Raw genomic sequence first — 22543 nt, 5'->3', positions numbered from 1 at the left:
ACATAAACTAGTTTTATAACTAGTTAAAATAAAAAAGATGGTTAAAAAAATAAAAAAAACATTTTTAGATATAAAACTGGTTTTAAAACTGGTTTTAAAACTAGTTTTGAGAGAACCAGTTTAAAATCGATTTTTTTGTTATAACTGGTTTTTGTGAAAAAAACAGTTTAGAACCGAACCAATCCATATGTAAATCGTTTTAAAAAATAAACCAATTTTAATAAAATAGTTTTAAGATCCAAACCAAATCATATATATAATTCAATTTGATTTGGTTATTAGTCCATGCACACCCTTAATAAAACATGATGGAATGAAATGAAGCGAATCAAAATGGATAATAAATCATTTCATTCCACTGTATACACCTCAGATTTGGTGGAAAGAAAATTGAATGATTAAATCAAATATAATAAAATAAATTCCGTCATATTCCATTGGATTGTTTATACATAAAAACAACAAAATTGAATTATTTTAATAGTAAAGAACTTATTTAACTCTTGATAATCTATAGATTGCTTTTTTCACCAAAACAGTTAGATATCACCTATAGCTTCTATACACAATAATTTAGATATTCATTTTTAGATTCTTTATTAAAAAAATAGAAGTTGTTTTATGTTTGTTTATTAAAATGAAAACCAGTTTCCTTTCAATAAAAATAATTATCAAAATCTATAAAAAAAAAAAGTCGCATTTAAAAATTTTTAAATTTTTTTTTCAAATTCTCATTTTATTGAAAATGTATAACTAATGATTAAAAACTTTAAAATTTTATTATTTTATTTAAAAAATAATTTTAAATATACTGATACAGATATTTGGGTGATTCATTCAATTCAATTCTTCTTCTTCTTCACAATTTCGGTGGAAAAATTCGATGAAGCTGAAAGAGCTAGAAGGTCACCTAGGTTCTCTTGATCAATTTTCTAACCCTAAGGTTTCTCTTTCATTACTCTTTTTACTTTCAATTTCGTAATAATCAATTATTGTGAAGAATCAATTAAACTAATAATCGATTATTGTGAATAATCACTTCATTGTTTATTGCAGATTGAGCTTGAACAATACCCAACAGGACCTCACATCGCTTCTCGTATGCTCTTTCTTGTAAATTTCTCAAACCCTGCTTTTCCCCTTTACCCTTTGTGTTTTACTCTTCAAATATGCTAAAGTTTCATTCTTTTGCCTTATTCCATCTTCAGTCTGTAATGCTTGATAATGGGTGTTTTGTATTTTTTAATAATATGTGATTATTGTTTGTTAAATTTTAGTTTGTTGTTGGAGTTGAAACCAGTTGTTAATTTGGTTTTTTTTTATAACACCTTATTGGTTTATTATAATTCCACATTGTGAAAATCCTGTTTTTATTGTGAATCTTGGAATCAGGCAGAGAACTCTTATGATGATGTGAGCAACAAAGTAGTGGCTGACTTTGGATGTGGTTGTGGTACTTTAGGCATTGCAGCTGCCCTTTTGAGCGCAGAGTAAGTTGCAGCCGCATTTCGGGATATTTCATCAGTTTGTCTTATTTTTACCTCAGTCTTCTATTTTATGGGAGATTATAATGAAGTTGAATATTGGTAATGCTAAAATTTTGATTGGTGTTAGCATTGATCAGACATGTTCTCAGCATTGACGTTGATCCAGAATCTCTTGAAATAGCATCTCTTAATGCTGAGGAACTCGAGGTATTGTCTTTTTGATGCTTATATTGGTAAATGAATGCTTAGGTTTCATAATAACCAGTTCTCTTGTTGAAGGAAAAGAATAATAAGACTCGATATTTTTTCATTGTTGTACATATGTTGAGTGAGAAAGATTCAGGTCAATGTTTTGAATTTTATTGGAACAATAGGAGATGAAATATGGTCATCAAATAAGTGCTTTATTTTTATATATTTTATCTGAAGCGATTATCATGTTAAAGTTGTCCTTCACTAACGGATATTGATACACACTATTGCTTTGTTATTCAACTAAAACTGCAGCTGGACATGGATTTTATTCAATCTAATATCATGGACTTGAAATGGAGAGGTATTTTCAACATTGTCTTTGTCCTTCAATAGTATTTTCAACATTTTCAACAATATCTAGTAGGAAACTGTCCTTGTATAAACTATAAGTTGTTTTCTGAATCTATTTTAGAGAGCTTATAGATATGTCATAAGCCACATTTGCATAAGTTCTCCTAAATAGTTTCACTAATTCTTATGCCAGTAGGTAAGCTCTCCCAACCCAACAGTCCCACAAGTGGTTATGCCAGTAAATAAGCTCAAATAAGTCAATTCTAATAGGCGCTAGGTGTATGTTATTTACTGATATTCAATGCGAAAGTGACTTGTTCTGGTAGCTGTCAAACAATATAATATTGTGATAGTCATCAGTTAAGAAGTAATAGTAACATTGGTGCTTTTGCCAGGTCCAATTGTCGATACAGTTGTAATGAATCCTCCATTTGGAACTCGGAAAAAGGGTGCAGATTTGGAGTTTCTTTCTGCTGCTATGAAGGTAAAGCAATATCATGGATGCTGGTTATAAATATTAACATATGACTGATAAAAATTTAATAATATACCTTTGTTCCATATTTTGTTTCATTAGGTTGCTTCTCAAGCTGTTTATTCTTTGCATAAAACTTCAACTAGAGATGTAAGTCACTTGCAACTCAAATTTTTAGTTTTTCAATTGAGCAATTTAGTTCTGCAAACTTTACCAGATTGCTATTGACAAGTGTCAGTGTTGGTTTCGGACACGAACAATGACTCGAACACACCTTTTTTCAGAGGTGTCGGTACTACAGAGGTTAATACCATTGGTTAACTTTATATGATTGCAGCATGTGAAACGGGCAGCCTTAAGGGATTTCAATGCTAGGAGTGCTGAAGTTCTATGTGAGGTGAGTGCAGTTAAAGTATTTTGGACAGATTAATTTTCTTAATCTAGTTATTTATGGCGGCGTAACCATGGTGCAAATCTGAACCATTCTCATATTGTTGAAGAAGTAATCTTTTTTGTATGCTATGGCAGCTTCGGTATGATGTCCCGAAATTGTACAAATTTCACAAGAAGAAAGAGGTAGATATTGCTGTTGATCTCTGGCGTTTTGAACCTGCAAGTCATCAGAGCTGAGGCATTTAGTGCAAGACAGATAGATTGCAATAGATGATAACATTGAAAATTAGAGATGAAATTTTGAAAATTAGACATGAAAATTAAAGATATTATGTGTTTTTCTTCTCTCTGTTACAAGCTCTTGATAGACTTGGGTGATTTCTCTTCAATAACTTGTTAGTATGATTTGATAGTAGTCAGAGTTTGAACTTTGGACTTCCTTTTCAAATTTATTCTAGTGAAAGACATGCACCAGACGTTAACATGTCAAACATCAGTAATAATTTGAAAAAATTGAATAAATCAAACATAATCATGTGTTTGTTTCAGACACTACATGTGTCAAACACCGAATACATTTCTCAGACGTTAACATGTCGACATTAATAATAATTTGAAAAAAATTGAATAAATCAAACATAATCATGTGTTTGTTTCAGATACTACATGAGTCGAACACCGAATACATTTCTCAAACATACAGTGAAGTTGGTCTCAATTCAAGGGTGTATATATGACTATGAATCATAGTGATGTTTTCGTAATCCAACTCAAGAAGCATTCAAGTGTTGCTTCATTATTCCTTCTCTCTATTTTTAGACTATATATATTTTTACCAATGAAAATATGATATGAGATAATCCATTTTCAACTTATAATATGCATAAATTATCCTTACAACAATTCTCAAACAGATCAATGATTATTATAATTTACATGAAAAGTAACAATTGTCAAGAATTAATGAAACTAGCAATTTAAACCTTAAATGAAATTTTGTAATTTAGAAATGCATCAACTAATAATTTCAACACAAACCACAGAATTACACAAAACTCAGTCCTCATGTATCCTCAATACAGATACAGATCAGTAAAATGTGTCCGCGCCTAATGAACATTCGGTTACTACGAAGAATCATCTTTCGGTTTTCAAAATTGATCTCTTAAGCTATGCAGCAACTGTTGTTTCTTTTTCAACTGTTTCTCCAAGAGTGAACCGAACAAAACGCCGCACTTTAATGTTCTCTCCAATGGCAGCTATACTTTGCTTCACCAAATCTTTCACCAACACACTGTCATCCTTAATGAAAGACTGCTCTAGAAGAGCAAGCTCCCCTAACCTCTTTGAGATTCTTCCTTCAACAATTTTCTCTCTTATGTTCTCGGGTTTTGAAGCAAGGTCTTCTCGTTGCATCTCGAGTTCTTTTTCCTTCTTCACAGTGGCTTCTGGGATATCTTCAATAGATACAAACTGAACCTGTGGACAAGCCACGACTTGCATTGCAAGATCATCGACCAGTTCCTTAAACTTCTCACTTCTGCCAACAAAGTCGGTTTCACAGTTCACTTCAATAAGAACTCCAATGCGTGAATCATGAATGTATGTACCGATTCTTCCTTCAGCTGCTAGTCTTCCGGATTTCTTGTCAGCAGATGAAAGACCCTTCTTTCTGAGGTATGCTTGCGCCTTTTCAAGGTCACCTTCGGTTTCAGCAAGAGCTTTCTTACAGTCCATCATCCCAGCACCGGTTTCTTCCCTTAATTGCTTAACCAATGAGGCCGAGATCGTTACTGTTGATTTCCTGTAATTCAATATTGAACAATTTTAGACTTGCAGCAAACACACCTTAGGTAAAATTTTGTTTATACCAAGAATAATTCATAGATAATAACTCATTAACAAGTAAAAACTTATAGATCTGCTTACTTTGGTTCAATCTCCTTGACTTCAGCAGCAGCAGGTTCCTCTTTCACCGGTGTAGTCACTGGTTTTGCTGTAGTTTGTGCGGCGACTTCAGCAGCAAAATCCTGGCTTCTCTTTTCCAAACCTTCGCCGAGGTTGAACCGCACAAACCTTGTAACTTTAATATTTTCTCCAATAGTTGCAATTGTCTGCTTGACCCAATCCTTTATGGGCACTTTATCATTCTTGATGTAAGGCTGCTCAAGCAAAGCCAAATCCTCGAGTCTTTTCCTTATCCGTCCTTCAACAATCCTCGATCTGATTTGCTCCGGTTTTGAAGCAAGATCTTCTTTCTGCATTTCTATCTCTTTTTCTTTGCTCACGATTTCCTCAGGAACATCTTCAGTAGTAATGTACTCTACTTGAGGACACGCAGCCACTTGCATGGCTATATCTTCAACAAGCTCCTTAAAAATTTCACCTCGGGAGACAAAATCTGTCTCGCAGTTTACTTCTACCAAAACACCGATCCTGCTGTCGTGGATGTAAGAACCTATCCTTCCTTCAGCAGTTGCTCTGGCTGCTTTCTTGTCTGCGCTTGCTAAGCCTTTCTTCCTAAGGAGCTCTTGTGCTTTAGTAATGTCGCCTTCACTCTCTGATAGAGCATTTTTGCAGTCCATCATTCCAGCTCCGGTTTCATCTCGGAGTTGCTTCACAAGTACCGGTGATATAGCAGCTGCAATCAAAAGGGGGGCGGAACAGACATTTTACAAATAGAAATCATATTTAACCATTCCTATGATGAAATGATTGACACTGGACACAACACCGACACTAACACGTCAATACCGGTAATAGTTTGAAAATATAAATAAATTGATTGTAATCACAAGTGTTGGTGCCTCACACGGACACGGAAGGCCTTCTTTAAGAGGTGTCGGTGCTTCAGAGGTGGTTAGTTTAGGTCAAATAGGTGGTTAATTACGTTCAATAGTTGGTTAATGGATATACCGTTAACAGGTGTTGAAACTCATTAACTATCAATGTAACTTCATTAACCACAAACTTAAAGCTTGGTTAACAATACTTTTTCAGGTGTTCAGCTACATGTAGATTTGAACACTTGGAAAATAATCGTGGTCCATGAAATTACTTTAACAGTTTATGAATTTCGACACCTAGTATATCCATTAACCATCTCCTGAACATAATTAACCACTTATTTAAACCTTCCTTAACCACAAAGTTATCGCAAAAGCTGTCTAAATTTGTTTGTTCAAATCACACTAATGAATTGAAATGTGAAGCAAATAAAATGAAATTGAAACCTTTACTCAAGCCTTCATCTGAAGCAGTAATGTCGGTTTGTTCATTAGAACTAGATAAGGTGCTGTTTGTCTCGGATCCAATTGCAACCTCTTCAACTTGTGCTGCCACAGGTGTTTGTTCTTCTTGCACTTCTTCAGTGGCAGGACTCTCAACTTGTGCTACTACAAGAGGTTGTTCTTCTTGCACTTCTTCAGTGGCAGGACTTTCAACTTGTGCTGTTACAAGTGTTTGTTCTTCTAGCACTTCTTCAGTGGCAGGACTTTCAGGAGAGGGAATTTGAATGTTTTCTTCGGTTCCATCTGTCGGCAAAAGAGTCACAGTTAAAAAAAAGTCCCATCATAGCAAAAGAAAAAAAATCCAGTGTTGTTAATTAGCAGCGCCATAGTGCTTTAGCGTAGCAAAATTTGAACAAACCACTATTTCCTATTTTCTGTGATACGCGGTTGACAACACTTATTCAATCAGGCAAGTAGAATTTTAAAATGAATCAAGTATAACCTTTACTCAAGCTTCCCTCGGGAGACAAATCACTCTCATTATTCTCCGGAACAGCTACAACATTGTCATCTACTGCACAAAATATGTCTGATTTTAGTTTTAAATTTTGGAAAAGAAATTCAATCGATATTTCCATATGTAAATACGAATGCGATAAACGAGCAATAAAAGCGTGACGGAGAAAACACGAACCTTCTGTTTCTTCAGGTAATTCAGGTGCACTTGATGTAATGTCTGTTTCTGTCACAGGGACAGGCTCAACTGCATCACTATCTGTCTGCGTCGCAGCTACAACTTCTTTTTCATTATCAGTTTCTGATTGTTTTTCATCTTCCGCAACAACTTGATCAACTCCACTTTCGGTTACATTTTCATCAGTGGCTTCAACTGGTGAATCGATTTCCACATCACTTGTTGTGATATCTGTCTGAATAGCTTCCTCGATTATTGGATTTACAACAGATATATCCTCTTCAGAAGCCAAATTTGCAGAAGCTTCCTCAGTTTCCTTCTCGATGTCACCATTTATAATACTTCCTTGACTGCTTTCATCATCCGCAACAGTTGTTGAGGAACCGACCGATGAACTACTTCCCACATCTTCCTCGGTTTTTGTTGTTGATGATTTAGCTTCACTTTGAACTTTCTCCCTCTCATCCAAAAATTTAGCAATATCCTTATTTTTACGAAAAGCCACTGCAAAAGGGTTTGATACAAGACCCACATTCCCTATCTCTAAAAGTGGCTTGTCCCATTCTTCAACAGCTCCTTTCTTCTTCATTGTCAACGTCGCTCGTCCTTTTGTGATACGCAAAACTCGTACGCTAACTTCTTGACCAGCCTCCAACGAAGATTTTCCCATTATATTCGCGGATCCATCTTTACTCTCCTCACCTAACGGTAGAAATCCCTCCTCACCTTCCGGAAGTGATATAAAAGTACCACTCCTTGTCTTATTCTTCACCTTACCCTTCAATTCCTGACCAACGGAGAATTTCGTTTGTTTATTCACACTGTCTTTCCTTGGACCAGATCTTGAAGGGTCCCTAGTGTTCGGTGCGTCGTTACGTTTGCCAGTGTCAGCACTCTCACGCATAGAGAGAGATATACGCTTAGTTTCTGAGTTCACTTCAATCAGCTTTACCTTCACTTCTTGTCCAACAGAAACAACACTCGCAATATCCTTTACGTAGTTATCACTCAACATAGAAATATGAACGAGTCCGTCAGTGAAAGCTCCAATATCAACAAATGCACCGAACGGCTGGATAGATTTTACTTTCCCCGTAAAAGATGCACCTGGAATCAATTCCTCTATCTTTACAGGCGGCATGTCGCTTTTCCTCCCCGGTCTTGAACGTTTTACTTTTGCAGAACTAGTGTTCGTATCGGACTTAGGAGACGAATCTACGCTTTTGGCAACTTCAACCGAAGGAGATTCACTAGAAACTTCATCTGCAACAGGTGAACCTGTTACCTCCACGGGTACTTCCGTTTCTGTGGCTGATATGGAGGTTCTAGATTTTCTACGATAAGAGCATATCCGTTTGTTCTGCGGAAACACTCCATTGACGACAAACGAAGGAAAGAGAAATCTCCGAGTTGACGATCCTTGTTTTAAAGAACTCCTTGAAAAACTGAGTCTAGTTAAAGAGTTATTCTTCCTTGTCGAATACGCAACTCCAGGAATAATCGAAGCATTGCCAACGGAACACGATATTATGGGATTCATGTTGAACTGAATTATAAATCTAAGTTATTTTTCAGGATCAGTTCATAGCATGTCACCTTCAAAAACAAATGAAGAATATCAAAACGTGCAAACTCGGTGATAAATTTAATACATAAAAAAATCTATAAATACACAAATCACATTACATAATCAATTTCCTCGCAATAACTTCAACCATAATCACATCGGTTACGAATTGAGTATATACAAACTCCAACTACATTGCAGAGAAATATCTACATAAATTTCAATATCTGGATTCCGTAATCGAAAAAACTTCAAGTCGTTAAATTTCAATATCTGGTTTTTGTAATCGAATTCTTGGACATGTTCAATTATCTCCTTTATGTCATCAATGTCAGTTTCAAACCACTTTCAATTCAATCATCACTATGTAACAAAACATGATAACATATTAACATATCTCACAATAGTAAGAAAATTACAACCAAATTCAAAATTTCACAAATTGAACCAAAAAAAACACACTTTCAAAATTCATACTCATTTCATGAAAATACCAAATTCATTTCTAGTCCATGAAACCCTAAAAGTACTTTTTTTACACAATTAAGTAACTAGAATCAAGCATTCATTTCAATTTCAAGCACAGTGTAGAACAATAATACACTAAAGTGATTCCAAACTTCAATTAAGCAAATTCGATTTTCAACATAGTAAAGTGAAAAGTAAACACAATTAACTCTAGAATTGCCACAGAGAAACTGAAAACACTTCATGGTTTAAACATGATATATACCTCGGAAGCTTCAAAAGGGTAGAATGAAAAAGGAAAGAACAATGAAGATGAAGTTAGGTGTTTGAAGTTTAGAGTGTAAAAATGAAATCTTTTTGGTGAAAGTGGAAATGGGTAATGATGATAAAGAGGGAGGGAAATGAATGGAGAGGCTTTAAATCCTTATCTTCATTATTCACAGTTGAGATGAGACAACGTTGTTGTTTTTCTTTGCTTGTGTTTTCCTGATAAACCGAACGAAATGCCGAACCTTAGCTTCGGTTTTTAGCCTGGTTAAAGAGACATTTAGTTGGGCTTTAAAGCCCACATTATTAACTAAGCACATATTTTTGGAGGAATCTACTAGGCACCCCGACTTAGACCTAACATCCTCTATTTTTCTATAATGTGAAAAATACCCTCTCAATTTGTATAAATATGTTTTGTATGTTGTTAACTAAAATACTTCACAATGTCTTAATTTGGGTATCTCACATTTGTGTAATTCAACGGCGTGAGTCTTCCTATTGATTTAAGGCTCACAGACAAGTATTGTTCACCATCGATAGATAACGAAAGAAAGGTAAAGTTTAACAAATTTGAGTTGAAAACCAATAAAGATTTAAGAGTTATGTGGAGTTCATTTCAGCAATACGAAACACAAGGTTCAATCGAGGTGGATGTGATAGTTGCGAGATTTGTTGATGATATTATCATGTTAAAACATCCTAAATCATCTAGTAATATTTAAGTTATGTTTATTTTATTTCCATGTTAAGTTATGTTAAGTAATATTCATTTTAAGTTATTTAAACAATGTTCATGTTAAGTTATGTTCACCCTGCAATAATATAATGCTAATTTTTATTTAATGTAATGTTAAGATAAAGTTTCAATAATATATAAATAATTTAATACAAATCCAAAATAATGACAGCGACAATAAATAATAAACAAATAAAATCTACATTGATCAACCACGTATAATGTGTTATATCTGCGATAATCTGGCATAGACCTCATCGTCTGGGTTTACCAAACCCATGTGATTATTTGAAAGAAATGCTATCATCTGCAGCTGCTACTAGTCAGTCATACTACATGGAGGTAATAGAGGCAGTGACACATTATATAAAGGTCATCCATCATGGGAAGGTCCAACATCATTTGCGTGATGAATAAGTGGAATGATGTGAGAGTGATACTCTAAAGTATCATTCTAAATAACCATCCAGACACTTCCCAAGAAAAGGAGCATCCATTTTTCTTTAAAAGCAATTACACTACTGACATCGTTACACCTAAACCATCTATCAATAGCCCTATGTGGTACATTAGGGTATGGTCTAGGAATTCCCTTGACATACCCAGATTAGTGCAAAAACCTCTTAGGTAAATATCTAGCGACAAAAATTTCCCATTGCTGATAACCCAAAAAAGGATAGTATCATCAAACTCCTAATGCACTATATGGTCTGCATATGGTGTCCATATGACATCATCGACAATCAGAGCATCAAGCCTCTGCTTATACTCCAAAAGACCACATGAATGATAATGTCCAAACCTCTATTTGGTGTCATGTGAGGAGTCATCAATGGTAGGACCATAGTCACATCTGTCACAAATGGATGGGAAATGCTCGTATTTCTAACACTGTACAATAAACACAAATCACATATATGAAATGTCTTTAATAAATAAGAACGAAATAAATAAAACATAATAAATATTCATACTTGAAACAGACTCATATAACCGACAAGCATGGTGAGCGAATAGTCCACCAACGACAACAAACCAACATCAGCGATAATCATTCTAACCTCATTTGGCATCTACACTTCAGTGAATTTCTTCAAATCCGACCCATGGGTGGGCACCTTCAAAGGATTGTGGTCCTGTAACAAATAAAGCATAAATTATCAATTATATTCAATTAACCAATAATAAATTAAAACAACTTAAAATAAAATATGTATACCTCTCTCTGCCATAATTTAAATGTCACATGATCGATATACCTAGTGAGTTATGTAGGTTCACTAGACCCTTTGGGAAACCCTTAATACATGTCAACCTAAACAAACGCCTAGGTATTAGCTTTAGTCGACACCTCCATAATTGATAGAGCAGGAACCTCTATATCAGCCTTAGGAGGGACTTCTGTATCATCTTGTGATGGTGCCTTAACATCATTAACAAAGGAATCGTCTGTCTCGACATCTTAATCTTTTACCCGCCTACTCTACCTCTTATACGCTAGAGAGTATGCGGTCAACGAGACATCTCAATTACATGCGATGAGAATCGGTATGTACTACTACACCCACCCTAGTGTGCAACTACTCTTTGTCATCTTCGTTGCCTATTTCAGTGCTCTCTGCAGCTACTACTCTCTCTCTCTCTCTCTCTCTCTCTCTCTCTCTCTCTCTCTCTCTCTCTCTCTCTCTCTCTCTCTCTCTCTCTCTCTCTCTCTCTCTCTCTCTCTCTCTCTCTCTCTCTCTCTCTCTCCTCTCTCTCTCTCTCTCTCTCTCTCTCTCTCTCTCTCTCTCCTCTCTCTCTCTCTCTCTCTCTCTCTCTCTCTCTCTCTCTCTCTCTCTCTCTCTCTCTCTCTCTCTCTCTCTCTCTCTCTCTCTCTCCTCTCTCTCTCTCTCTCTCTCTCTCTCTCTCTCTCTCTGGATAATCTTGTCGTCTCTTCCTCTTCTCGTCACTATAGAAAAAAAAAACAAAAAAGAAATTGACCTTGCGGATATTTGAAAATATCCGATCACACCCCTGCATACATCGACCATTATAAGAATTTAGTATGCTTATATTTATTTTTACCGACATTTTAGAAATATTTTGTATGCATAATTTTTATCGATAATTTCAAAATTGCCAATTAAACTATGAGAGTATTATGATTAAATTAAGGGACATGTGAGGGTGTTAGGTCCAAGTGAATGGGTGTCAAGTAGATTCCTCATATTTTTGGGTTATAAGTTGGGATGGAGCTTTGAAAATTTATAAAACTACCACTTTTTTTTTTTTTTTTTATAAATTCAAATTTTTCATGTGTTTTTCTTTTTCCACTGATCTAGTCCTCATTAACCGTTCCCAAAAATATCTTTCATATTCTCAAATATGCAACATATTTTTTAAGTGTTTGGATTCTGGAATTTGAAGATCTCATATAACCCAAAAAAATCTCTCATTTTTCATCTTACTATTGCATTTTCTCATTTCATCTATAAATATCTAAATATGACATCTTTGTATTGTCTCGGTTTGTCGCCAAATCTAATATCACTATACAATAATTTAACATGTTAATACACATATTCTTATTTATATTTAGGATTATATAATTTGAGCACATATCATACTATATGTCTTCAAATTTTATAAACCAAACATGCAGAATAAATTCAAGTTTTTTTGGTGTGGTTTTAGTTTGGATCAGATCAAGAGCAGATTGGCTTGGCTGTTTTGGTTTTGATTGTGGTTTTATGCAGGGCCGGTCCTGACTTTTTAGAGGTCCGGGACAAATAAAAAAATGGACCCTTAATAAAAAAAAAAAGTTTTACTTACCTCCAAAATGAAAAGAATCTTGAGACAATATCAAAAATATAAAGTCTTAGTTGTTTTTTAACCATAAAAAAAAATTGAATGTAGATAAAAAATCATATGCAAATCATTAAAAAATTTAAAATCAAAATATATTAATTAAATAAAGAATGAGAATCTTGTAGGTACGTTAATTGCTTCAACTTCTAAGCTTAATTAGTAAAAATATTATTTTTAAGGTTAGATAAATAATAAATCAAAATACAACTAATAATGAATTTGATTTCGTCGTAAAAATATAATAATAAATGAGCTAATTGTATGACAAACTTTTAAATATTTAATTATGAGATATAAATAGTTTCTAAAATTTATATTGAAATAAATTAAAATAAAATTACAAGGATCGAGAATAAAATTTAACTTAAAATTTCATTATGAATTTTAATTGATTATAGAAAAATTATTTATAATTAAAATTTATTTGTCACAAACAATTACATAGAAATTGCAAACCTATTAGCAGTTGAAACTTGGAGGAATTAATTTGTCATTTTAAGAAAGATGGTAAAACTTGGAGGTCACCAAGTATCGAACTTGTATCAAAAAGTTCCCCAAGCAACAAGACATCCGCTAAGCTACAAACAACCAATTGTCTAATATTTTCGCTACAAAAATATAATTTATAATTTTAATATTAAAATTTTTTATTTACACCCCTCAATTGAGGCCCTCACTTTTTTGAGGCTGTGGGCCTGCTTGCCCTGGCCCAGGGCCGGCCCTGGTTTTATGTTTGTCTTGCTGGTTTCGGTTGGTTGTAACTTTTAATAATATTGTTGGTGCATGTTATTTCTTGTTTCTCTCTTTTTAGAACATCATTGGTGTTTTTTTATTAAACTTGTTTTTTTTCTTCTATTTTTTAATAATATATATATATATATATATATATATATATATATATATATATATATATATATCGACTCGTTAGATTCATGAATCAATTCGATTATATATGAGATGAATTATAGTGTCTTTAAGAGTAAGTTTAAATTTTTTTTCAAAATCTTAACCCTATCTTTTTTTAATCTAACAGTTTTAATTAATAATTTACATTCTCAAGAGAGCAAATTATTTATAAAAAAATTATATAAATAGAATGAACATCGTATAAATTTTAATCTTATAAAATTTATTTTATTTATATTTTATTTATTTTAAAACATATTAATTTAAAATGTCAAATATATAAAAATAGACTTTAAAAAATTACTTTTAAGTCGGGAAATAAGCGAGTTGAACCTAACTAGATAAATCTAAAGAGTTGAACATCTAATAAGTTGAGTTTGAACTGGAAAAAAAGTTTGTGTGATGACCTTGAACTCGAACTCGGCCAATTCTTGACGAGTCGAATTTGAGCTGAAAAAAATTCGTGATGAACTCGAACTCGACCAATTCTTAACGAATCGAACTGAACTGAGGAGAGTTCGACTTGACTCGACTCATTTCCAGCCCTAAATACATATATTGACCATCGATTTAACATGAAAAAAAATTAACTATTAAATCAAGTTATTTTAAAGAACTTACCAAATTGTGTCAACACAAGTTGAAATTTAAAAATAGAAGTTTTATATCAACACGTTATTTGTACATAAACACGTGCATATAAAATAAGTAAGTTATTATTTGTTTGAATAACTAAATTTGACGTCTATTTATATTCATACTAGTTAGACAAGTTAAGACAGTGAAAGAAATCCTAAACAATTGATCCAATGAGTATGAAGTTTTATCATGAAACATACATTACTTTAGTCATTTTAAATCTTTAATAATAGGATCATTCAACAAGAGGTTAGCAAAACGTTGGAAAAAAAAAAAAAGATGAAGTTATTTGTATAATTAAATTTAAGAAGACACGTTAGGTTCAAATGTACATTTTTAACTACTAATGAATCTATCTTATTTTAGTATTCAAGGCTACCAAGCTTATCTTTGCAAAACTAGTGTTGTTTTGGATTAGTTTTAAGTATGTATACAAGAAAACTTACATAGTGATGTTGACATGAACTTTAAAATTTAATTAACAAATTTTGCATTTGGGTTCTATACCTTTGTTGACTTGAAAAATGTAATTTATCAACTAAATGGACTTAAGATTAATCTACTATTCGGGACATATCACAAAGAATTTTAAATTAATAGATTCATCGTTCAAATATTTGGCCATTGATGATTTTAGGATGATTCATGTTTTGATTAGAAAAGCATATTAATATGCATGAGGGTAGCTTCTGGTTCTGGTTCGAACTCTATTACGTCGAAGGATAGCTTCTGGTTCGATAGAGAATATCCATGAGGTCGAAGATTGTTTGCATGCTGCTGCCGAAGACTTACATATTGCAGTCAAAGTGTGTTCTAGTATGTCGGTATCAAAATGCTATGGTTGTTAGTATTTCGAATTGGGCCTGTTTGCTATATTCAATTGTTTAAGTTAGCTTGTAATGGGTATTATGTAAAAAAGCCCATTAGTTTAGTATGTTAGGTTTATTATAAATAGCATACTAATCTCTCATCGTTGCATACGACAAATCCTAATTTAGGATGAGAGGATTATTTGTTATTCTTGTAGCACTTGTAATCTTGATTCAAAGAGAAAGTAAAGAATATCAGTTATGACAAATTCCTTATTGTTCTTCTTGCTTTCCATTGTATTCTCTATTATACTATGTTCTTTGCAAAGAACATAGTATAATAGGGAATACAATTGCATCGTTTTCACAACACGGGACATATCACAAAGAATTTTAAATTAATAGATTCATTGTTCAAATCTTTGGCCATCGATGATTTTAGGATGATTAAAGTTTTAATTAGAAAAACATATTAATATTAAAAAAAATGTAAACCATTAAATTTAAGTTGAGTGGCCGAAATTGAAGAGGACTTTAGGGGAACTATATGACACAAATGTATTGCTTAAGTTGAAGGGAAATTTTATTGGACTTCTATAAAACCTGCGATGTTGTACGAGACAGAATGTTAGACGGTTAAGAATAAACACGAGGATAAAGTATGTATAGTAGAGATGAAGATGTTGCGTTAGTTGTGCGATAATACTATATAAGATATGATTAGAATAACAATATTATAGATGGTGTTGGGGTAACACTTGTAGTAGAAAATATGATGGAAAGTGGACTTAGGTGGTTTGAACATGTAGATAGAGCACATGTAGACCCTGTGGTAAGCATAGAGATGACAAGCAGACCCAAATCCGCAGGCTCACCCGTCCCCATACTCGAGTCAACGGGTGAAAACCAGAGTTGACTATATTTGGATTCGGGTTCGGGTGCCATCCAATATTTCAGGTGCAGGTTTGGGTAGTGTAAAATCCGCACCCGAAACCCAAAATTACACCCACTTATATATATATATATATATATATATATATATATATATATATATATATATATATATATATATATATATATATATATATATATATATATATATATATATTGTGAAAAGTTGTAGGAAAATTGTATTTTACGTATTTTGCTGCGGGTTTGGATTTGGGTGAAAAAACCTGAATTTAACGGGTGTGAGCGTAGGTGTTATTTTGCCACCTGAACAGTATTTGGATTTTGGTTTGGGTTTGGGTGTCGATTTTGGGTGCGAGTTTGGATAGTGTGAAATTCACACCCGACCCGTTGTCATCCCTTGGTAGAAGAATAGATCAGATGAAGAGGAGTCAAATAACTAGAAGTAGAAGAATACGTAGAAAAACAATAAGAAAAATTATTAATAAAGATCTTAAGCTTAACAAATTAGATAAGACCATGATCTTGGATAGAACATTATAGCATGAGTTGATATATGTAAGCGACCCTATTTACTAGGATAAGGCGTGGTTGTTGTTACTAACTAGATTGACATGGATTACTGTTACGCTATGAAAAATAGAATGCTATAACTAGATTCGAGTTACATACTTTGTCGATTAGACATCTGATGCGTTGAATCCTGATAGGGGGATATTAGCATTTTTATGGCTAATGTTTAAGAAAAAATAAACTTCATTTTTATACAAATCGGTTTTGTAAGAATGTGTTAGGTCAAACTCTAATAATCATTAACATGTTTTTAGTTTTTGAAATATAATAACAGCATAAATTATATTTAAACAATTTGTCTTAACCTTCTAAAATTCTCAAACCCTATTCTTCAATACAATTTTTTTAGTTCTCTAAATTATAGAAATTTTGATTTTTCAATAAAATAAATCTCTCTAAACTCTTTCCACCTAAATCTTTTTATTTTTGCTCCATCATTTTTTTTCAAAACGCTTATTTTCCTACTCATCAAATTCTCAAACAAAACCTTAAAAATATGACGTCTAAGATGCATCGTCTTTCTAACAAAATGGTCACATCATCTTTCCGAGTTGAGCAAGAGAAATGATCTTTAACTTAGTCCTTATTACTAAACCATTTAACTATTATTTACTTAATCTTCTCGAATAGATAATCCATAAAATACAAGATTAGGATCTTTTAGATCCATTCAATTACAAAAACTTATGTAAATTATCATTTTTTATGATACTCTCTCCATCTTATAATAAGTGTTTTATTTGAGTTCTACGCGGTTCTAAAGAAAATGATTAAATGTGTTGGTTTTAATGATAAAATTAATATCATTTCTTAAAATATATTTATTTATTATAGATAGTGGAGTAGTTGAAAAGCGTGAAATTAATAAATAGAGATATAGTAGTTGGAAAAAAAATGATAAATGTTGTATTAGTATTCTGAAGAGATGTTTATTTTGAGACATATAAAATATGCAAATGAGACACTTATTATGAGACGGAGTGAGTAATTTTATTGCTAATATGCCTTAAAATGTTTGTTTGTCTTTGTATTTTTTCTACATCATGTCCCTTTTTCTGTGCAAATTTGTTTTTCTCTCGAAAATAATTTTTTTTTTTAAAACTGGAAATATCAATTAACAAAAAGAAGAAAGAAAGCACAATACACAAAGGGGAACCAAACCAAAGCCCCTTAAGAACAGAGCCTGAGTCTAGGAGTACCTTCATTGTCTAAAAAGTAATCCCTAACTAAAATCGAAGGAACAAAGAAAAACCAAAGATATGACCTATTAGTATATCTGATATTCGCAAGATAATCAGCAAAAAAATTTGCTTTCCTATAAACATGAGAAATCATGAACTCAATATTTTTAGTATTCACATGACAACAGGGGCGGATGCACTTGAAGCAGATTGGGGGCTTAAGCCCCCACAAGAAAATCAAAGTTTCCTTTATATCAATGTTATATTTTGTTTTTAGCCCCCAAAGATTTACTAGCCATATCAAACTATACTTATTCCACTCACCACACACTTTCACATTAATTTCATTTTATCATTTTCTAACTCTTCCTTTTTCCAATTTAATTTTTTCTATCAAATCTTAACTTTATTCTCTTTGACTCTAAACCATACTTTCCTTCCAACATTAATATCAACAACCATTTTGATCTCTTCTTATTGTTATTGTTTTTCTACTATTTAAGATTAATTTTTTTTATTTAATATTATTTATTTTGTGTTTACTTGTGGATTCATTCAACTATTATTTAATTTTTTTTATTTACTTTTATTATATATTTTATAAAATTCATAAATTGTATAGTCAAAATATAGATTTTTTTTAAGCCCCCATCAAAGAAAAATTCTAGATCCGCCACTGCATGACAACATAGCCAACGAAACCTGATTGTCCAAGGAATAATAGCGAAATCGGAGAAAGCTTTGACCATAAATCTGCAATCTATTTCAATCCATAACTTTTTCCAACACTAAGAAATAGCCTTCTTGAAAATAATCTAGGCTAAACTTTTGGTGTAAAAGTTGAAAATAGTTTATAATCTATAAAAACTTTAAATAGAGAAACCAAGTTTCGATTGTTTTTATATAAATTAAGGATTTTAGATGGTTTCAATGATGAGTGAAATCCAACTACACACAGACACACACCCTTGGGTGCATAAATCTTGTAATGCAATCCAATAAAGTTATTTTACCTTGGATAGTGCATAATTAAATTTTATTATATTTCTGCATAAACTTAACACCAATCTCTTAAAATTAATTTGATTCTGGGTCCATGATCTTGAAAGAATTTTGGAAGATTCTTTCTGATGACTTTTCCATCTCAAAATGTTTGTGACAGATAGAAGGATCTGTATTCTCTGTCCAGAATCAAATAAAATAAACTCATAGTTCAGAGTACCACTTCAATAATTTTAAATAGGAGTAATATATTCTGATTTGATCAGATGAAGAAAAGTCCGAGCCATTAAAAATTGGTTTTTTTTTGTAATTTTTTTCAAAGAATCTATGCTAAAGGAATGAAAACTAAGTAGGTTATTATTTTTATTAAAAGATAATTATATTTAAAAAATTTATTTTTCACATCCTTTAGGAACATAAAAATACAATTTATTGAGATTTCTATATTGGCCACATAACAAATTGACAAATCATAAAAGAAAGTACATCATCTTAGATGTAAATTTTAAAGAACTAAAAACATGAAATAGAGACGAAACATCTATAGAAAGTTTTGAAACATTTCCGCACCATCTTAAAACACTATATTAAACGGACATTCTAAGTCACAATTCACAAACAAATAAAAAACAAACTCGATTACCCTCTACACAATAAAGAAAGAACACCATTTGAGTTCATTAACATCATCCACTTTTACATATTCTTTTTGGTAGGAATCATCTTGAAAAAGTTGCCAAGGGTACACAACTACTTTAAAGGGGGCCAACTACCCCAAATGATATGAGAAACACATGCTCTTGGAGAGCTAAGTAAGAAGATGCAACAGAAAAACGCCATCCTTCGAAAGACGCCACCGCTATCTGTTAGAGTTCATGGATAGTGTCATATCCTTAAGAGCTAACATGAGATTGTCCATCCTTTCTTGTTGGTAAACAAAAAAGTTTTCTTCCACTTGAACTCACAAGTCGAAATTCCAAGTCTATATTCTACTTTCTTACGAAGACTGACCACAAACCAATAAAAAAAGTCCTCATTTGTAGATCCAAGAATAGATGCATCTTTCATTGAAGTAGATTACGAGCGAAGGCAAATAGATTTACCCACAAAAGGGGAGCTAAAGGAAAAGACACCATATTTGACGAATACAATACTGCGCTAGAAAGACCAAATTTACAAAGCAAAGATCTCGAACTCCCATACCACCTCAATGCTTAGACTTACAAACATTAGACCACTTGGTCCAAGAGATCTTAGATCTTTGATTTCACTCCTAGAGGGACCTTATTTTAGTCCTCACAATTTTCTTCAAACCTTAACAATTATTTTTGAGAAAGACAAAAGGAAGATAAGAATGTCATTTAGAACAGAGTTAAGTAAGATCACCCACCTCCAGGATGACATACCTTTCTCCACGAGGGTAACAATCTAGAATTCATGCTAACTAGAAGTTCCTGTAACACCCTTCTAATAACCCGCGGCAAATAACTAAAATATAATCAGAGTAACATGTGAAGAGGCGTCACAATTCATAAATAAAGAAAACACACGTCGGTACATGTCATGCATCACTGAAAACATCTATAATTATAACTCATTAAATAAAATCATGTTTACACAGCGGAATTAAATCACCGAGTCAACATTCATCATCAATGTATCAGACTCCAAACAACATAAACGAAACAGAGTTATAATCAAAACTCAAAACATCGCGTTTCCAGTGTTACATCTACCAGAGCACGACACCGACACGACAACTAAACTGACTTATGAGCTAATCCTAACCAAGTCACGCCGCTATCCTTAATCTGAAAAATGACAACAAGTAAGGGTGAGTCTCATCACAGTTAACCAATGTTATTGCATCATAAATAACAATATATCATAGTTATATCATTCACCCAATTGTTTCATATTCAGACAAATCATCATCACACATCCGCAAACATCGAGTCATCACGCAACACATATTAATCATGTTATAAAACAAATCATGCATATGTATGAAACTGACACTATGCATGTGGTACCAACATCATCAATGGGAAAACCCACTGACCGATCTATCATCATCCAGATACGGCCCTGCCAGCACAGATTCCACACAATGGGAATCTTGCCCTTCACTGAATCCTCTCATCTTTAGGATACAACCCTCAACAATGATTATGAATGCATGCAAACACATATATATAACATACCAACATCATCATCTTACTATGAGTAGGATCATCTATACTCATACATCATCATTCATCATCATCATAATTAACAAGTATGTCCATATATATATATATATATATATATATATATATATATATATATATATATATATATATATATTCAATTGCATCATTCAATAAAATCATATAACAATAAATCATACAGATTCGTCAGTTCGAAAGTTACACGCCATTAACCTTCAAAAATCACAAAACTACAAAAATCTGCAAGTCACGCTGGCCATACGCGTACCATACGCGTACCAACAAAGCCAAAAACTCACAACACACGCACCATACGCGTACCATACGCGTATGAGCAGAACCACGTTTTCAGACAAAACATACACACCATACGTGTATCATACGCGTACGGGCAGAATCAGAAATCCACACAAAACACATGCATAGGCGTACCAACATGCCATACGCGTATCTGCTAGACACCATACGCGTACCATACGCGTATGAGCAGAAGGTGCAACCTGATGCACACTTGGGGAGCGTATCATACGCATATCATCCCCTCCATACGCGTACCGTACGCGTATCATACGCAAATGGGCAGCAGTTCTCAGAATCTGCAACTTACTCATTCGTCTTCCTCGCGATTTCACCTGCACAGTCTGCGATTTAGGTCTAAAAACCAGAAAATTCACATTCTAACAGCATACGAATTCATCCAACAATCACAGTATATGATTCTATAATCAGTTTCATTCATCATACCCTAAGTCTACTCAGTTATTAGGGATTTAACATGTCCAAATTCCAATCCAAATGATGAATACAAAGTTGTAAAAATCAGAATGCAAACCTATTGATCTAAACAATATTATCACTCATAACACGATAAAAGAGATTAAATGGAGAGTCTCCCCTTACCTTAGATAAGAGTTCTTGATTCTTGGTCTCTCCCTCTACAGTTCTCCTTCACGTTCCTCGTTCCCAAAACTTATGCTATTTCACGTTCTTTCTTCGTTTCCCAATTCCCAATTGTTTTATGAAAATTATAATAAAATTAGTAAAAGAGTTATGATATCACACCCCCTTCTTTCATTATTTCCTCACATGGCCCAAATGCCATAAACCATTATTTTTTACAAAATCCTCAATAATTCTAATTATTAATTCAATATTCCAATTAAATTAATATTAAAATTATACGGGTGTTACAGTTGCTACATAGAGTCAATTCACGGGTTGACACATATTTGTAACCCAAGGTACTTGAAAGAAAGGGTCTTTAACTTACAATGGAGGAAATGATTAGATAAGTCCAAAAAGACAAGATACACGTTGACTCAAATGAAGTTGCTCTTAACAAAATTGACCTGAAGGTAGCTCGTAACCCCAAGAATGACCTTATTCGCCCAAAGATTATCAATCAAAACATAGGTCAAAATAATTGTATCGTTCGCATACTGAAGATGAAGATGAAGATGAGAGACACTCAAATCTGAAAAATCCACTCTAAAGTAGAAAAAGGCTTAAATCCACAACCTTAGTAAATAACCCACTCATGCCTTCAGCCATAAGCATAAGCAAGGAGAGAAACAGAGTTAGAGGACCACATTTCTTCAACT

The 22543-nt window shown here is 33.0% G+C and overlaps 2 protein-coding genes across 4 annotated transcripts; one reads left to right on the top strand and one right to left on the bottom strand.

Annotated features, from left to right (window-relative positions):
- Positions 1–788: 788 nt before the first annotated feature.
- Positions 789–3377, top strand: LOC131594300 (uncharacterized). 2 transcript variants are annotated; one of them, XM_058866392.1, is made up of 9 exons: positions 794–943; positions 1057–1113; positions 1393–1490; positions 1625–1694; positions 1995–2043; positions 2429–2517; positions 2611–2658; positions 2846–2905; positions 3037–3377. In XM_058866392.1, the coding sequence occupies exons 1-9, from the start codon at positions 884–886 to the stop codon at positions 3136–3138; spliced, it is 633 nt and encodes a 210-aa protein (XP_058722375.1). In that variant the 5' UTR covers positions 794–883; the 3' UTR covers positions 3139–3377. The 2 variants fall into 2 exon arrangements, with proteins under 2 accessions (XP_058722376.1, XP_058722375.1); XM_058866393.1 differs by lacking the exon at positions 3037–3377 and having other exon boundaries at positions 789–943; positions 2793–2888.
- A 500-nt stretch (positions 3378–3877) lies between these two features.
- Positions 3878–9353, bottom strand: LOC131594299 (polyprotein of EF-Ts, chloroplastic-like). Of its 2 annotated transcripts, none has more exons than XM_058866391.1 (6): positions 9126–9353; positions 6826–8421; positions 6634–6702; positions 6135–6434; positions 4831–5542; positions 3878–4705 (listed from the first exon to the last, which is right to left on the bottom strand). In XM_058866391.1, the coding sequence occupies exons 2-6, from the start codon at positions 8363–8365 to the stop codon at positions 4072–4074; spliced, it is 3255 nt and encodes a 1084-aa protein (XP_058722374.1). In that variant the 5' UTR covers positions 8366–8421; positions 9126–9353; the 3' UTR covers positions 3878–4071. The 2 variants fall into 2 exon arrangements, with proteins under 2 accessions (XP_058722374.1, XP_058722373.1); XM_058866390.1 differs by having other exon boundaries at positions 6634–6705; positions 9126–9352.
- Between the last annotated feature and the right edge of the window lie 13190 nt (positions 9354–22543).

Source organism: Vicia villosa, linkage group LG4 (assembly GCF_029867415.1).
Source record: "Vicia villosa cultivar HV-30 ecotype Madison, WI linkage group LG4, Vvil1.0, whole genome shotgun sequence".
NCBI lineage: Eukaryota > Viridiplantae > Streptophyta > Magnoliopsida > Fabales > Fabaceae > Vicia > Vicia villosa.
Note: the sequence above shows the minus strand (reverse complement) of the source record. Positions and strands in the feature narration are given on the sequence as shown.